General features: G+C 48.3%; 1 protein-coding gene across 1 annotated transcript in view; it reads right to left on the bottom strand.

Moving 5' to 3' along the window:
- The window catches only part of CACNA1B (calcium voltage-gated channel subunit alpha1 B), a 190,550-nt gene that overhangs the window by 32,957 nt on the left and 139,347 nt on the right, over positions 1-18,246 (bottom strand). The window contains exons 26-32 of the mRNA XM_030293870.1: positions 17,237-17,397; positions 13,947-14,084; positions 12,965-13,166; positions 12,567-12,731; positions 12,155-12,265; positions 11,654-11,737; positions 2,840-2,845 (exon numbers count right to left, since the gene is read on the bottom strand). Coding sequence (XP_030149730.1) covers positions 2,840-2,845; positions 11,654-11,737; positions 12,155-12,265; positions 12,567-12,731; positions 12,965-13,166; positions 13,947-14,084; positions 17,237-17,397 — 867 coding nt within the window. The remainder of the gene's footprint in view (positions 1-2,839; positions 2,846-11,653; positions 11,738-12,154; positions 12,266-12,566; positions 12,732-12,964; positions 13,167-13,946; positions 14,085-17,236; positions 17,398-18,246) is intronic.

Below are 18,246 nucleotides of genomic sequence, written 5' to 3'. Positions count from 1 at the left end.
CACCCTCTGTCTGCTTAGAAAACAGGTGCCCACCCACAGCCTGAGAGCAGCTTCCTGCCACTTGAGTGTTCTAACATATGCAAGCAGCTCAGGCTTAGACACATCGTATCACCAGATTCAGTGGTCAAATGAAGAGAAAAGAGAACACAGCATGTTGAATGAGAGCAGCAGCAGAGGAGCACGTGCAGGAGGCACTGGGAGCCTGGGGAGAGCTGGGTGCCCTCCCTCCAGGACTGCCCATCTGGTCTTGGCTGGGATGAGGCATTCAGTGGAGGGACCAGTCTCTCTCTTACTTTGGTGAACGGCGGCCCCAACCCAGCCCTTGTCTGCTCCTTTGGTTTCCACCAGGGCGGCTGGAGACTCTGGACTGCCTCTGCTGGAGGGCTGGATATGGGAGTCATGGGGTGGGAGGTCTGGCAGTCGCAGGAGGTGCCAACTGTGGTCCAGATCAGCAAGAAGGCAGAAGGGGACGGCAGGGTGTGACCCTGGAGTGTACACAAGTTTTTTGCCTACAGCTCCCTCACCTGCTGTGCTGGGGAGAGAGAATTTCAGTGGTACAGGATGGCTGAGAAGCACCCACACTCACTCCATGGGCCCCAGGACTCTCAAATGAGGCAGCACCTCAGGAGGACGGGCACAAGGATGGGAGGGGGACTCTGTCTACAGTGCCAGGAAATCCTTTGTACAAGACAATAAATCGGAGGAAGGGGAGGGGGCTTCCAAGTGCCTGGCCTCTCCTAAGGTCTCTACTTTGAAACCGTCTGCTCAGTTGGGTCTGGAGAGGCCAAGACTTATAACACAGTCAGCATCTTCCCGGCCCAAAGCACTCTACTCAGGCCACGGGCATAGACTAGAAGATTTCCTGAAGATACTGGGAAAAATATAGGCTTCTGGGTGAGAAAGAAGGGTTGGAAGACAAACAAGGCAGGGAAAGGCATTATTCACCCAAATTACTTAATGCACAAATGCAACATTCAACAAGTCACTGACTATATTTTGTTGAGACTCAAGTTCCCACCCCACCCCCTCCCAGACTCCTTTTCTCAGGGCTTCAGTGGGCACCCAGGAGAGGGGTGGGGATGGCAACAGACAGACAGCCCTGAGAGCCATGAGGACGGATGGTGACAGCAGCCACAGACACTCCAAGCGCAGCGTGGCAGGCTGAGCACACTGTGGCTGCACCCGGGGTGGGAGCTGCCAGGAACCACCATGCGGACTGCATGCAGGAGGGCGGGGCAGCAAGCACACGGCAGCCTCCCCGTGGCTGTGCATAGTCACCTCTGGCCCCAGCCAACCCTTTGGAGGTGGACACAGCCTGCCTTATCCTACCAGAGTCCATGGTTTCTGTCACACCAGGGACAACCTACTACTTTACCTACTGTTTCCTTACTCTGCCTCTACATCACAAAGGGTCTAGAGCACCCCAAAGATGCATCACCACATCCCTTCACGTGGTAGCTGATCATCTTGAGGGTATACTGTTCCTAGCTCCTTGGAGTCCCTGCTTCCTCACTCACAAGACAGAGACATTAGGACATCGTGCCCAGACAGTGAGGAATCACTGAGGAAAGGGATTTAAAAGCGCGCCAGGCATTGTGAAACATGCCCCCCACAAAGGGTTATTAACTGGCCCCAGGCCCAGACTGGCATCCCCTGCACCCACCGTCAAGCCTCGAGTCAGGGTCACAGCAGGGTGACCTGTGCAGGTGAGCTGGGGGCCACACTCCACGCTGGCGCTGAGGCCCAGCTAGTGTGGAACAAACCGCTCCCCTCCTTGCTTCTCACGTGACGATGATGGAGAAAAGAAAGGAAAGCCCTGCGTATCCAGCATGTCAGATGAGGCGTGCACTCCGAACGAAGAGGGGGAGCACAAAGGGGGTGCTCTTCCCGCACAGACAGGGCAGGGCTGTGAACGGGCCTGAGTGGGTCGAAGCCCATGCAGAACACACTGCTTGGGATTTCTGTGGCAGCTAATGGCGTTTTCTCAAAACTCAAGCTTTTCCGCTCCAATTGTGAAATACTTTATCACCAACACTGACTTTCTGTAATAGGAATTTCAAATATTTGCTATTTTATGTGAATTTCCAGTCACAGCCTCTGTTCCTGGTAACCGCTCTCCTCTCAAACATCCCCAAAGGCCTGGGAGAAAGCCCCAGTTCACGCCGCCTGCACTCCACACAAGCTCTCTGACCAAGGGCACACACTGACAAGGATCAGTGATGCCTGCAGCACAAGCCCTGTGTTCCACTGTCTCCTGGGGCAGACCCCCCTCTTCCTACTCGGTCAGGCCTTATACAACCCCTGCTGAATCATGTAGACAGAATCTCAAATCCCCGCCAGCCCTGAGCCCCGGGGAGGATTCCCTATAAAAGGGCAGGTCTGGGAAGAACGCTCTAGGAGACATCATCAGAGGCCACTGGGGAGAACCGACCTTGTCTGTTCGCATGATGAGGACAGATAGAAGGGAGATGTTGCAAGAGAAACCATGGACTCTACAGGATCAGGTCCAAACTCATGTCCTACTAAACCCCTCCAATTTTGAGCGAATCCCAACAGGAAAAACTGACTGGCCACTTACCCGCCTCACTCAAGAAGACCCTACCTCCTCTCTAGACCCAAAGCCAGTTCCTGAAATCAAATGGCTCCCGGGAGGGTCTTCAGAAGGCCCTGTTGGACCCCCAGAACTGAGGAGAAGAGGCCAGAGGGAATGGGTACCGCCAGACTCTGACCACACACCTCAGGAAGGCAGTGGCTAGGGGTCACAGGAAATGGAAGAAAGAGCAGGAGCACAGCAAGCAAAGCAAGGATTTTAAGAACCGTTTAAAGTCACGAAACCAACCGTTTCCTATATGTGATGTTTTCATGGATGGATATTTGCGTATTATTTACAAATTGGGATGTTTGAGCAGCAGGTGCGCAACATACAGACGGAGACATGGTTTTCGCATTGTATGTTGGTTGGATGGCGTGAGTCAGCAGGTAGGTTAAGGTAAATCAAGAACAAAAACAGAAAACAAAAGAGAAAATGAGTCATCAACACAAGCAAAAACTTAAACTTTGAATACTTAACTGGAAAATTTTAGGATTTTAGTAAACTTTGCATATTCTGCTTAAAATGCATCAAATCAAAACATATTTTTGAAATCTGTAAGTTATGCAGACAGGGTGGCATTCATTTGCATTCCTGTTTGTAATGCAAATCCAAAGATGACTCACAGACACTTATTTTTTTTATTTCCAGGCAAAGAAATCAATGTCAGTTTTATGCTTGCTTGGGAACGCTCTCTACATAACCCTGGTTAAGACTATTGCTCTGTTTTGATTGTTAACTTGGTGGTGGGAACTGACACTCATATTTTTGCCTAAGGAAAAAAAAGTACATTCACAAAGTAACATATGAAGTGACTACAGATGAAAAAATAAATAAAGACACCACTAATCCACACGACGGCTTCCTTTCATCTCTTCTCCTCTAGGCAGGACAGGGTGATGGACTGAGCTCTGAGAGTGCTAGTGGTCAGGGCACAGTGGAGCTTCCAAGCCAAGTGGCTTCTCGGCCCTACCCCCAGCCCTGCTGGGCGTCAGAGGCTGCTGGGAGCGGCCATGGTGGGCTTACTTGAAGTAAGAGACTGGGCTACTCCGGCCACCTGCACTGCAGAAGGCCTCTGCCTTGTGTGTGGGCCTCTTCTGAGGGGGAGGCTCCCCTAGAAGGCATCGTGCTCTCTGCACGACTGGCACGCCCCACCCTTGATGCCCTCTCATCAGTCTGCCCTCTCTGGCAAGGACGCATACGCATGAAGAAACCCCCAGAGCTGTGTCCTGGGAGCTCAATGTTTGGATCCCTTTATCCGGGAAACAAAGATACGTGTGTCCAAGGAGGAGGCCTGCAGGGATCAGAAGACACCACAATAGTACAAACTATTTCTGGATGAGAAGCACTTGGGCAATGTCTCAACACCAACAGTTGGTGGCACATAAGAACCTCCGTTTTTGTGTTAAATGAGAACCCTTGGACTTTTGCCCAGATTATTTGGATTATTAATTTTTGAAAACCGTGAAGCATGCCACATAAACAAAAGAATATGTATAAATGTGTGTAGACGCATTTTAAAGAAAAATAATAAAAAATAAAAAAAACCATATATCCTTCACCCAGCTTAAAAAAACAAGAATGTCACCATTACCTTTGAAGTCCATCCTGTCTCCCTTTCTCCTGCCTGGACATAGTAGCTGCCCTTAATTCTTGTTAATAAGTGCTTCTCTTTACTGTCTTACCACAAACTCTTAAAATGCATTTTACTTGACTGTTCTTAACCTTTGTAAAACGGGACGATACTGTGCGCAGCCTTTTTGGACTTGGACAAACTTTTAAGCCATGGTGAGCCAACCCAGTTTGTGAGAAGCACCTCTCTGGACATGGAGGTCACCCTCATACTCACAGTGTGCGTGGGCTTCCCTATGTTATTGTATCGTGACAATTGGCGCATTCTGCTGCTACTGAAAACAACACTGCCACAAACGTGTGTGACAGTGGCCCCAGGTCACCAGCCCAGATGCGCTCTGGCATATGTCCCTAAGAGAGAAGGTGCTGAGCTGCATGCATATGTTCAACTTTCTAGGGACTGCCACACCTTTCCAAAGAGGTTGCCCAACAGACACCCCCGCAGTACTGTGCAGGTTCTGGATGTCCCACTTCCTTGCTAACCGTTGGCATGGTCAGAATTCCTGTTTGACAAACCAGAGGGTGTGAAATGATACCTCAATATCATTTCACTTTACATTTCTTTGATCACAAGTAAGCTTGAGCACCTTTTCCTGTGTTTATTGGCCATTTCTGTTTCTTTTTTCTTAAAGATTTTTTATGTTTATTTATTTTTGAGAGAGAGAGAGAGAGAGGAGAGACAGAGCTTGAGCAGGAGAGGGGCAGAGAGAGAGAGGGAGACACAGAACCTGAAGCAGGCTCCAGGCTCTGAGCTGCCGGCACAGAGCCCAACGCAGGGCTTGAACTCTCAGACCACGAGATCGTGACATGAGCTAAAGTTGGACGCTTAACTGACTGAGCCACCCAGGTACCCCTGGCCATTTCTGTTTCTTATTAAAATACCTCATTTTTTAATTTGGTCACTTTTGTTTTTCTTACTGATCACAGAAAAGCCTTGCAGAGTCTGGACACTAACGTTTGCTAGTGGTTTGGAAAACTTCTCTGTCCTCCAGCTATGCCTTTGTCACTACGTGTTGGCACATCGCAGACCTCAATAGCTCATTCTTTTCTCTCCTTTACTGACCTCATTCAGTCTCATGGATCTGATACCATCTTATACGCTCATGATTCCCAATCTTACGCCACTGGCATGAATCTCTCCTCCAAACTCCAGGCCCATCTGTCCAACTACCTTTTGGACAATTCCTTTGAGAAGGCCACCAGGCAACTCAAATCTAACATGCACAAATTGCATCCTGACTGTCCACAACAAACCTGTTCCACCCACATTCTTTTCCATTCTCATTAATGACAACCCATTTTCCAAGTGCTTAGACTTTGATGTCATTCTTGCCTCAACTGTCACACCCACATTTGGTCCATCTACATCTCTCCCGGAAAATACGTCCAGAATGACAGTCTCTCGCCTTAGCCCAAACACCCAGTCCCTCTGCTGGGCTCTCTGCAGTGATGCTCATGGCACTCATCCCCACAGGGCCGATACTCAGTTGTCAGCATCTACATCTATTTTTCCTGAGAATTCTCCCCCTCCTGCCACCAGCCTTCAACCAGTGGCAGACAGCACTTGGTGAAAAATACCCCAGTCACTTGCACTTGCTGGGGTAACTAAGGCTTAGAGCTCCCCATTAGGACCCACAATGCTAACTGACTTCATAGCACCTTGCATTGGATGCCTCCCTTCCCTGGCCCACTCCATCACTCCCCTGGAATTCCTGGGGATCACCTGTCTTGGGGTCCACCTGGGATAGCCCAAACGAAGACAGCCCTAAGTTGTCTGGCTGCTTCTGCTTGTGCCCTGCACTGTGTCCTCAACAGAGCAGCCAGAGGTCTGGTCTAAAAAGCCAAATCATGTCACTCCTCTTCACAAAACCCTCCAAATCCTCCTACTCACTCACAACATAAACCAAAATTTACTCCAGCTGCAAGGTCTTCCCTGCCCCCCATCTCCTCTGTCCACACTGCTGCTGTGGCAGTGTGCCCATTGTCCTCCCTTGTGAGTGCAGGCATAGGGTGGGTGCAGGGCTTGGTGTTGTTCCCCGACGTCCCCTGCTCAGCTTCCTCACAAACCCAGACATCTTTGCTTGGAAGTCATCATCTCAGTGACATCTTGTCTGGACACATAGCCATCAAAGCCTGGAACCACCCCCACCCCTGCCATGTCTCATACCCCTTCTCTGCTGTGCCTTCTCCCAGGGCCTATCGTGGTCTAAAACCCATGTCTTTCTCAGTGGAACGAAACTCCAGAAGAGCAGAGATTTTCATCTTTTGTCCCTGCACTTAGAATACTTCTTAGCACATGACAGGCAGTGCATAAATATTTATAACGGATAAATGAAGGAATGTGATGCAAACAACCCCTCCCTGTTAATGGACTGTCCTTTCTTCTTTTGATAAACAGAAACTTTTTATTTTATAGAAAAATTGTTCCAGTTATGGCTGGTGCTTCGTATATTTTGCTTATGCAAACAGTCCCTATCCCAAGGTCTTAAAGATAATCTCCTGTATTTTCTTCTAAGAGTTTTAAAGTTTTCCCTGTTATATTTAAGTATTTTCATCCATTTGAAATAGATTTTTTTTTTTTTGTAAATGGTGTGAAGATTCAATTTCTGGTTTTCCTGATATGGATAGTCATTATACCCACATCAATTATTGAACTGTCTCCCCATTAAGTAACAGGGTCATACATCAAGTTTTCATACACGAGTGATTTTGACTCTAAACTCTTGATTCTGTCCATTGGCTTATTTACTATCCCTGTGTCAGCTCCATATTCTTAATGTTCTCGCTTTATAATAAGTCTTATCATTGATGGGAACTGTCCCCCCACCCCACAGCTGCAGCAGCACCTTCTGCTTCTTACATATCTTGAGTATTTGGGTGCCTTTGCTCTCTCTGATGAGTTTTATAAGCAAATTGTCAATTTCCAAAACACACAAACAAAAAAAAATCAGTGGTATTTGTATTGAAATTACATTGAACCTACATATCAATCTGGACAAAATTATCTCTGAGATTGACACTAATTATTTACTGTGCAATAGAACACCATCTACTTAAGTCTTCTTTACTATCTTTCACTGAGGTTTAGCACTTTTCCATACATAGACCTTGCGTATGTATGCTGTTAGGTTTACTGTCAGGACTGCTAATGCTGTAATGGCATGCAGTCAACTACTCACTCAGGTAATCTACTCAGCAACCATCCTAAACACTCTTTATCAGTGTTACATTTTTCCAGATTTCATCAATAGCTAATAATGTTATCTAGGAATAATGACAGCTTTGCCTATTCCTGTTCTAATACTTAGACATTTTATTTATTTTTCTTGTCTTATTCATTCAACAAGTGTCTACTGAATACCTAAAGTGTCAGACACTATTCTAAGTCCTGGAATATGGCAGTGAACCAAACAGGCAAAAACCTCTGTCTTCGTGGGGCTAACATTCAATTTATTTAACTGACCAGGACCTGAAGTTCAATGTTGAAAAGAAGTAGTGCTTACAAATATCATTGCCCTTCTCTGATTGTAAAGGGAATTGTTGCCAAATTTAACCATTATATGATGTTTGCATAGGATTTTTTGGTAAATTCTCTTCATCAAGTCAGTAATTCCTAGATTACCAATAATTTCTATTATGAATACAATTTGAGTTTTACCATACATCTTCTCTGGAGCCAAGACAGAATCACATTAACAGTGTCCTTTGATCTGTTAATGTAAATTAGACTTTCTGATGTGTCTGTATCTACATTAATGAGTGTGGATTATGATCTTCCCATATTATACTCAATTAAAAAGTTTTAGTATCAAGATTATACTAGTCTCATACAAATAGGAAATGTTCACTCTTTTTCTATTCACTGGAAGAATTTGTTTAGGATTGGAATAATCTTTCCTTGTATTTTAGGTGGAAACTTAACACATAAGACTACTATAATCAGTGGTATGAGCCACGTCAGGACATGGATCCCAAGGTAAAAGACAAATCAGTTATCACACCTCACACTTCCTACTTCTCATAGGCTTCCTTGGGTTTCAGAGATGGCATTTACCACAAAGGAAATACTGCTGTGACCTATTTATCAGGTGACACAAAGCTGCCGGCTTTGAGAGATTTCAGAGCAAGAGAGGGGTCTCTAGCAGATCCATGCTGCAGTACCAGGAGCACTATACCTTGGGCCATAAAATGCAACAGATTCCACAGTGCTGGGGTATCTGTGGTAGATAAAGACACTGTGTGGAGTCGCTGGAAAGCCTACATAGAAAAGCCAATGCAAAGACCTAGGATTCTGGAACAAGGCCATGTCATCTGCTACAGACATCACCAATGAGAGGGCTACTCCTGGATACTGGGCCCTGGGTGGAGACTGCATCTGACCATGAAACAACAGTGCCTATGGTACCAAAGTTTCTCCTTATGAGTATATGTGGCAGGCCCGTCATCAATCCTGCATATGACAGAAGTGCTGCATCCAGGGCCAAACCCAAGCATGTCTAGAAGACACAGTCATATGACAGGTGGCCCAGTGCCTCAGATGTCTCACCTTTGCTGCAACTCTGTCTTCCTGAGCTCACCCTGACCCCAGTGAATCATGGGATGATCACTATAGCCAACCTGATTTATGGAGCAGTTGGCTCAATAAATTGGTACAGCCTCAGTAGAGTCCCACACAGAGACAACCTTAAAGGCAGTGGTGAAGCAGAGCTCTGGGTGGTGCTCTGGGTACCTCATCAGCCATGGTGTCTATGGAGAAAGAAGTTGCCTGTGGTATGGACTACAGGACCTCTGGCAAGAGCTAAAGCCTTGTCAGGACTCCAGAAAGAACAAAGTTTGGGGAAAGGCTGGATGGGTCTGGGGAATGTACGTGACGTGCAGGTCCTTGTAATACACAACCAGGTCCACCAGAGCATCCACAGCTGTAGGGGCACTAAGAACCAGCTCCTGAGATCGTTTGCCCAACAGGTAACAGCCAGCCTCCATCCTCAACAGCCCCAGTGTTTATACAGTAGATCCATGAATGAAGTGACTGTGGTGGCTGAGATGAAGGCTGTGCCTGAGCCACCCAGCTGGGCTCCCTCTCAACAAAGCTGATCCAGCCATGGCCGCTGCTGAACATCCAGCCTGCTATGAGCAGAAGTCAGCTAGGCCTTTACAGTGTACCACACTTCAGGCTGTCAATCAGCCCCTTGGTACTAAGTTGCTTACATGGGAATCCTTTCACCTGGAAACAGCAGTGATTTATCTCAAGTGGGATCACTCATATCCTGGGTGTGGGTTCGTCTTTGCTGACGGAATACCTTGGCCTACGCTAGTATCAGAGATTCATCAACATGGGATTCCACATAACATCAGCTCAGCATAAGCACAGGAGCTACAAAGGACACATGACTCAGGATCCATATCATATTCAACATCATTCAGGAGATGCTAACCTAATAAAATGTTGAAACAGACTCTTAAAGGCACAGATTAAATGCTGGCTTGGTGCTATATACCTCATGGGGTTGGGATGTTGTCCTTTAAGATGAACTGATGGCCAAGAGGCGGTACTGGGTGCCCAACTGGTAAAACGTCCAGACCCAGGAAGCAAGGGGTAGAATTAGGGGTAGCCCCTCTCAGTATCACTCCAGCTACTGAGGGCAGACTTTGTGCTCCCTCTCCCCAAGTTTAGGTATGGCAAATCTAGAGGTCCTGGCTCAAGGAGTAGGGAAAGCTTCCACTGTGGAACATGCCTTAAGAAAAACAGGCAGAGCATAGTTTCCATACTGGCCAGGGTATTTGATGCTGGTTATTCTTTGTTTTATGTTTGCTTGTTTGTTTGTTTACTTTTTGAGACAGAGAGAACAGGGAAGGGGCAGAGAGAGAGAGAGAGAGAGAGAGAGAGAGAATCCCAAGCAGGCTCCACACACCGCACTGAGCCCAACTCAGGGACTGATCTCACAACTGTGAGATCATCACCTGAGCAGAAATCAAGAGTTAGACACTTACCTGACTGAGCTGCCCAGGTGCCCCATATGCTGGTTATTGAGAAGGGCAGAGCTACCAGTACATAGGGGCAGGAAGAAGTCTATCTGGACATCAGGAGGTTCACTGGGGCCTTTCTAGGTGTTTCTATGACCAGTCTTAACTATGACTGGACTACCACGGCAGCTGGAGCACAAGTATGGCAATCAGGGACTTAGGTTACAGTGGATGACAGTGTGGGCCACCTACCAGGCCAGCAACCAGAGCAGCAGATGGCCACCATTCAGGGGACCTCAAAAGGGTCAGAGGAAGAATGAGTTAATGAACATCAACTTAACTCAGATCAACTCCAGCTGGTTACCAACCCTCTTCTTCCAGAGATGGTGACCAGCACCATCCTGAAGAATGAGTGAAGTAAACCCAGTGTGAGGTGTGTACAAGGGTTGAGCAGAGCCAGGGTGGCACAGCAGACACTTGTTACCACTGAACGGGCACCATGTGGCCCTGTTACCATGGAATCTGACATTCCTGCACCCCCAGCAGGTGCCAGAGCCTGCTTTGCCTGCACACGGGGTATACTCAGAAGAGCCGGAGGTGTCTGACCATTAACACCTCCAGCTGTAGCCCTTAGCTGAGCACTAACAGGTACAGAGGAAGAGGTTTGCAGCTCTGAAGTGCGACCACCCCCAGTGAGGGATGAGCCAAATTCACCCCCAACTTGGCTCCAGATACATTTCTGGTCCTCCTTCTCTTACCCATCAGTTCCCCAATCCACTCTCTAATGGTTTTGCCTGGGACTACTTCCTAAGAAATGATTTGTACAAGCACCCCATCTCAGGTGATGCTCCTAGAGAATTCAACATAAGACAGAGATGAGATTTTTTGCCATTTAATTCTAAGAGAAAGCACTGTACTCAAAGAATATTGCTTTATGATTCAGATTCTTTGAAATTTGTTGAGACAAGTTTATATTCTAGCACTTGGTCAGTTTTTACATATAATCCATGCATGTTTAACATGAATGAGATTGTCTAGTTTTATTTATACACACACGTACAAACATGTAAAACAAACCTGGTATTTTAAAATATCCTATATTCTTGTTGATTTTAGTTTATGTAATTTTGGTGCCAAATTGTTAGATTTGTTAGACACACACAGATTTAAAAGACTCTTGTCTTCCTGGTCAGTTGTTACCATGGAGCTCCCAGGTGGCTCTCAGGCCACCAAACTGGAAGACCTTTTGGGAACCACTTTCTTATCCAAGAAAAAGCATTTTTTTCAATCAGTCCTCAGTCCCCAACTCCACCTCTGGAGAGGAGACTCCTTCTTTCCAGGGGCTCCTGGGGAACTCTAGCAAGAGAAGAGGAGCTAACACTTAGGACCTGGAGGCACACTGAGGGAGCACCACCTAGAAGGAAATCACGCTGGGGCCCTCGAGGAGGGACAGGAAATGCTACTTACCGCAATCTCTGTTACTAAAATATCAGTAATACTTCCCAACACAGTGACAAAGTCAAAGACATTCCAGGCATCTCTGAAATAGTTCTAGAGAGAAAAAAGAGCAGTTACTGCTAGTGGCTGGTGAGGGTTTCTGCCAGGCAAGGAGTTGCAAGACATGGCTCCTAATCAAGAAAGGGGCAAAGGGACAGATGGGCCACCCCAGGTGGGACACCACAGCTGGGTAAGTAAACACCTGTGGGTCTGGGCAGGTGCAGACTGAGAGCTGTGAGTCCAGAGAGGAGGAATCTGGCTCCATCTGTCTCCAGGAACTGAGCTGGGGGCAGAGCTCAGGCAGCTGAGAGCATTAGAGCAGCCCCTTCCTTAGCGCCCCTACAAGGTCACATTTCCTCTGGGGGCTTGGGGGATTCCCAGCTCCATGCTGTAAGTCTCTGCAGGTCTCTCTACAGATGGGGAGCCACAATGCAGACCACCAAGAGGCCAAGAGGGAGTCAAGGCACCTACCAGCACCCCAAAGGCGATGATCTTCAGCACGCATTCCATGGAGAACATGGATGTGAACACAATGTTCAGGCATTTCAACATCAGCTCGTATTCATAGGGTGCATTGTAGAACTGCACGGGGAATGAGTGTCATTGGCCATAGGTTCAACTGCCCCAAGACACCCCACCAGGGATCACCGTGACCTTCTGCCAGAGCACTGCATGCAGAGAGAACTGCATGCCTGCCCAGCACACGGACACCCCGTCCTGCTCTCCCCATCTCCTCCTAGGACATTCTCACCAACTCAGCCCATGCGCAACCTATGGCACTGGCTTCCATAGGCATCCCATGCTGACCAGGACATGGTCAAATGTAACTACAGTTCTCTCACACCCAGCGGCCACCCACTGCCCCCGTACTGGGCCCGCACACCTTCATCATCAGCACCACCGTGTTGAGGGCAATCATGGCCATGATGAAGTACTCAAAGGGCGGAGACACAACAAACGTCCACGTCTTGTACTGGAACGACTGCTTGTCCTGGGGCATGTACCGTGTCAGGGGCTTGGCGCTGATGGCAAAGTCAATGCAAGCCCTCTGTGTGGAAAGAAAGGAGCACTGAGAACTTGTCTGGGGAGAACCCCACACTGTAGCACCCACTGCACCCACGCCTGTCTCCTTCATCCTCGCAGGCAGCCCTGACCACCCACACTCAGTCTCTCTCTGTGCTGTACTGGCTTCCAATGGTCCTGCCCATGCTGCCCATCAAGCGAGCCCAGCAGAGTGTCCACTGTACATATGCACAGGGGACAGAAGAGGGAGCCACCCACCTCGTTCTTCTCCAGGCTGCACTCAGACATCACCTTGTCCCCCTGCTCCTGGAAGGTGATGATAATCAAGGCCACAAAGATATTGACGAAGAAGAAGGGGAAGACCACAAAGTAGACCACATAGAAGATGGATAGCTCCATGCGGTACCCGGGGCTTGGGCCCTGCTCCTCATAGGTGGCATCCACAGAGTGTTTCAGGACCCTGTGTCAAGAGCAAACACCAAGAGTCAGGGGGACCCCTGAGTACAGACCCATGGGGAAATCAAGACCTGTATCACAGGTGAGGCTTCCATACCTGAGCCCAGAGATGGCAAGAGAAAAGGAGGCTCAACATGGCAGGCCAAAGCCTGTCCCACCCCACCCCCCAGGACTGCAACCTCCTGGAGGTGGGCTACCTTACTGATGGGGTTTGTACTCAGGACTGTTGGAGAGCCACCAAGGGGAGGTCTCCAGTGCCTAATGTCCTAACCCCAGGAGAGGTGGAGGCCCACGAGTTGTGCCCTGCCCTGCTCACTCCCGGCTCACACCTGCTCATGCCCAGCTCACCAGCTCATACCCAGCCTCACCTGCCTTTGGAAAGCCCTGGGCCACCTGTCAGAGCATTGATCCCACCTTCTGAGTGGTGGTCCTCCCTGTTATCCAGTGTGGCAACTGAACACATACATCCTTCTGTCTACCCTTAACTGAGGCCAGAGGAGTAGCACAGGGAGATGCTGAATAGCCCCATTCACTTCTGACCTTCAGCTACTCAAAAAGGACTTTCAGGAAATCACTATGCGGTGTGCTTTGGTGTAATCTCCTCCTCTTCCCAGGCCACCCCACTCCTGGAAGGCAGAGCTATGTCTTACCTGGTAGATACAAGAGCCTATGGGGTATTTGCTGAGTGACTAAAACACAAACAGATGCAGAGTATGGGACTCCCTGTCCGAGTTGCCCCTCTTCTCTAGCCTGATCAAACACAATGAACCATATGAACACTCACATGGGCCACCCTTCTCCCGTGGACACTGTGAACAGTGTCAGCAGAGCCCAGAGCACATTGTCATAGTGAAAATCGTATTTCTTCCACTGCCGTGGTTGAGCTTCCACTTCCTCCTTCTCATAATCCAAATACTGACCCCTGGAGATGAGAATGTAGAGGAGGTTAGAGGATAAAGACCAAGGATCCAAATAAACCCATTTGTCTATGGCCAACTGATTTTTGAAAGGGCTGCCCACCCAATGGAGGGAAACACCATCAACAGATGGTGCTGGGACAACTGGGTATCCACTTGCAAAAGAAGGAAGTTGGACCCCTACCTCACTCCATGTCCAAAATCCTACTCAAAAAGGATCAAAGACCTAAAGGTAAGAGCTAACGCTAGATAACTGTTAGAAGAAAACACAAGGGGGCGTAAGATTTGGGAAGGGATTGCTAGATATGATACCAAAATCAGGAGCAATAAAAGAAAAAAGTAGATAAATTGGACCTCATCAAAATGTAAAGCTTTTGTGCTTGAAAGACATCATCAACACACAGAATGGGACCAAATATTTGAACATCCTCTCTCTGACAGGACCTGAATCTAGAATATATAAAGAACTATTATAATCAATTACAAAAAAGACAAATAACCCAATTAAAAAATGGGTAAAGATCTGAACAGACATTTCTCCGAAGGAGATATACAAATGGCCAATAAGCACATGAAAAGATGTTCAACATGATGAGTCATCAGGGAAATGCAAATGAAAACTGAATTAAGATATCACTTTATACCAACTGGATGGCTATAATTAAATTTTTAAAAAGGAAAATAACAAGTGTTGGCAAGGATATGGAGAAATCAGAACTCTCCCACACTGCTGGTAGGAATATAAAATGGGTCAGTCATACTGGAAGTCTGTCAGTCCCTGAAACTGGTAAACAGATTTACCACATGACCTATCAATTCCACTGCTAAGTATACACTCAAAAGAAATGAGAGGCGCCTGGGTGGCTCAGTCAGTTGAGTGGCAGACGTCGTCTCAGGTCATGATCTCATGTTTTGTGGGTTCGAGCCCTGCATCAGGCTCTATGCTGACAGCTCAGAGCCTGGAGCCTGCTTTGGATTCTGTGTCTCCCTCTCTCTCTGCTCCTCCCCTGCTCACGCTGTGTGTCTCTCTCTCTCAAAAATAAATAAACGTTAAAAGACAAATAAATAAAACATCTGTCCACACAAAAACTTTGTACACATGTTCACAGAAGCATTAATGACAATAGCCAAAAGATGGAAACACCCAAATGTCCATCAACAGATGAATGAATAAATAAAATGCGGCATATCTATCTGCAGAGCGGAATCAGATCCAACCACAAGAGGGAGTGAAGTTCTGACACACACTACAGCACGGGTGACCTCAAAAACATGATGGTAAAGGAAAGAGATGAGACACCAAAGACCACATATTTATGATTCCATTTACATGAAACATCCAGAACACGGAAAACTAAAGAGGAAAAAAATAGATCCATGGTTGCTTAGGGTTGGAGATGGGGAGCTAGTGGGTAGTAAAGGGTACGGGGTTTTTTGTGGGTTTTTTTTTTTTAACTTACGAAAGTGTTCTAAAATTGACTATGGTGGTGGTTGCAAACATCTGTGAATATACTAAAAGTCACTGACTTGTTCACTTTCAATGGATGCTTCGTAAGAATTGTTATCTCAGTAAAAACAAAGGATATCACTGAATGGGGAAAGGATGGTCTTTTCAGGTAAATGGTGCTGGGTCAACTGGATATCCATCTACAGAAAAATTTATTTTTATCCACACCTCACCTAACACACAAAGTCAACTCCAGATAGATCACAGATCTCAATGTCAAACGCGAAACTAAAACTTTTAGAGGAAAACATAACAGGGCATTTCCCTGACCTTTGTATAGATTTTCTGAAAAGGATACAAAGAGTACTAAACATAAGAGAGATAAATTGGACTATATTACAATCAAGATTTTTATTTTACTTTTTTATTTTTATTTTACTTTTTAATTTTCAAATGTTTATTTCTTTTGAGAGAGAGAGCACGCGTGCATGCACACACATGTGTGACTGGGGCAGGGGCAGAGAGAGAGGGAGAGAGAATCCCAGGCAGGCTCTGCACTGTCAGCATACAGCCTGAGGGCTGTACAGCATACAGCAGGGCGCGACCCCACGAACCGTGAGATCATGACCTGAGCCGAAATCAAATCGGACACTTAACTAACTGAGCCACCCAGGCGTCCCTAAGACCTTGAAGACATAATCCATAGATCTGGCAATGGATGCCTATCCAGGACTTCACAAAATTCTTACAAATCAATCAGAAAGTGAAAGACATCCATACGGGAAAACAGGCAAGGGCTTGCATAGACCCTTTCCAGGGATACTGGAGTGGTCAATCACCTGGTGAGGCACCCAGCCCAAATTAAACCACAGAGAAATGCCACCAGCCCAACATGAGAAAGGCTACAGATCCAAAGATGCAACACACCAAGAACCCCCTGGTGCACAGTACTGGAGTTCTCAGCCATGTGGCAGGAGTGCGATTTTACACACCTATCTGGCAGCACCGGCAGAAGCTGAACACAAGCACAGTGCACGACCCTGCAGTCTCACTCCCAGGTGTGCAACACCTCCTAGAACTGCATGTGTGTGCCTCCCAGCAGACACATACTGGGACAATCACAACAGCACTGCTCACAAGAGCCTCAGACTGGAAATACCCCCCATGCCCATCAGTCACAGAGTGGGTAAATTCGTGGTGGTGTATTTACACGAGAGAATATTACATGAACAGAGGCAGCTGGGGCCATTGCCTGTGGCTGGAGAAGCAGCCGCCCACACCACCTTGCTCAGCACCCGCACCAGCACCCGCCTCCATTTCCCCTAGTTCCTCCCTGAGGGCATCTCTCCTGTTTGCTCTGGAGTGGGGCTGGGTCCAGAGAGGCCTGAGGCCTCGCAGTGATGGTGAAAGCAGCTCCAGGCATAGGGCAGCCCTTCTGATCCTAGAGTCTAGCCTAGAGCTCCAAGATTTGCAGAGCCCTCAAGCAACACCCCAGTGACCCCCCCACCACCATGTGCTCCCTGATGTCTATGGGCAGGAAGAGCATGTCCCTCAGAAGCGCCTGGTCCCCAGCTCTGCTGAGGAAAATGAGCCAGAAGTCCCAGTGTGACCCTGGGGACAGAGGCACACCCCCAGCTCTCTGGTGGACCCCAAGCAGGCTCCTCCCAGAGCCCTCACTGGGCTCCCCACTCCCAGCCCTGCCTGACTTACCGGCAGTCCCTCTCCAGCCCCTTGGACTCATCCGTGCAGTAGAAAAACTTCCCTTTGAAGAGCTGCACCGCAATGACAGCAAATATGAACATGAAGAGCATATAGACAACCAGGATGTTAAGGACGTTCTTCAGGGAGTTCACCACACAGTCAAACACGGCCTGGAGGGGAAGAGAGCTCAACTCAGAACCTCCGGGCCTCCCCGTATCCGAGGACCGTCGAGGCCATAATCATGGAGGGAACTGCTGCCCACTGACTTAACACAGGAAGCTGCCTGCCACCGCCTCTCCCAGGACGGGATGAGCGGGCAGGAGGTGCTAGAGGAGGTGGCCTGGGCAGACGGGCTGGACCCTGACGGGAAGCTGGTGGTAGAAGCCTGGGTCAGGCTACATAAATGAGGACAACCTGGAGCCCAGGCCAGCGTGTGCCAGGGGTGGCTGACAGGGAGGGAAAGGAGTGTGGACGGGGATACGGCCAGACCCTGCTCCTGCACCCCGGCCTGCCAGTGGGTCATACTTTGCCCACGGGTGGGAGCCAAAATGGGGCAGAGAGGCAACAACGCTGTGGCCAGCTCCAAGACAGAGACTTCTGGCGTGTTTTGGTATGGCCCAGAGGTGACTCTGGCATCTGTTCCTGCCACCGCCAGAGCTTTTTCTCAGATTCTTCCCCACCCAGAAGCTCGGCTTTCCCTGAATGCCCAGTACTGCTGACCCTGGCCCTGCTCCCTATTTCTCAGAGCTGAGGAGACTCCCCCCATCCTGCTCCAGCTGTGCAAAAAGGCAGACCCACAACCATCCCTCAAGACACTGCCTGGCACAGTCCAGACACCAGCAGCTGCCTCAGCAAATGCAGCCACTGCCCACTTCCATGGTGTCCATGACACCCCTGACCCCCCAGGCCGGGTCCAGGTCCCTGCTTGACACAGAGGGCCTTTGGCCGCCTTCAAGCCACCCCCCGCCCCAGTCCACCCCTTCACAAGCAAACTGCCTTCTGCAACCCCCACACTGCTT

This window comes from Lynx canadensis, chromosome D4, assembly GCF_007474595.2.
Source record: "Lynx canadensis isolate LIC74 chromosome D4, mLynCan4.pri.v2, whole genome shotgun sequence".
In the NCBI taxonomy this organism is placed as follows: Eukaryota; Metazoa; Chordata; class Mammalia; order Carnivora; family Felidae; genus Lynx; species Lynx canadensis.
This window is presented reverse-complemented; position numbering and strand designations above follow the sequence as displayed.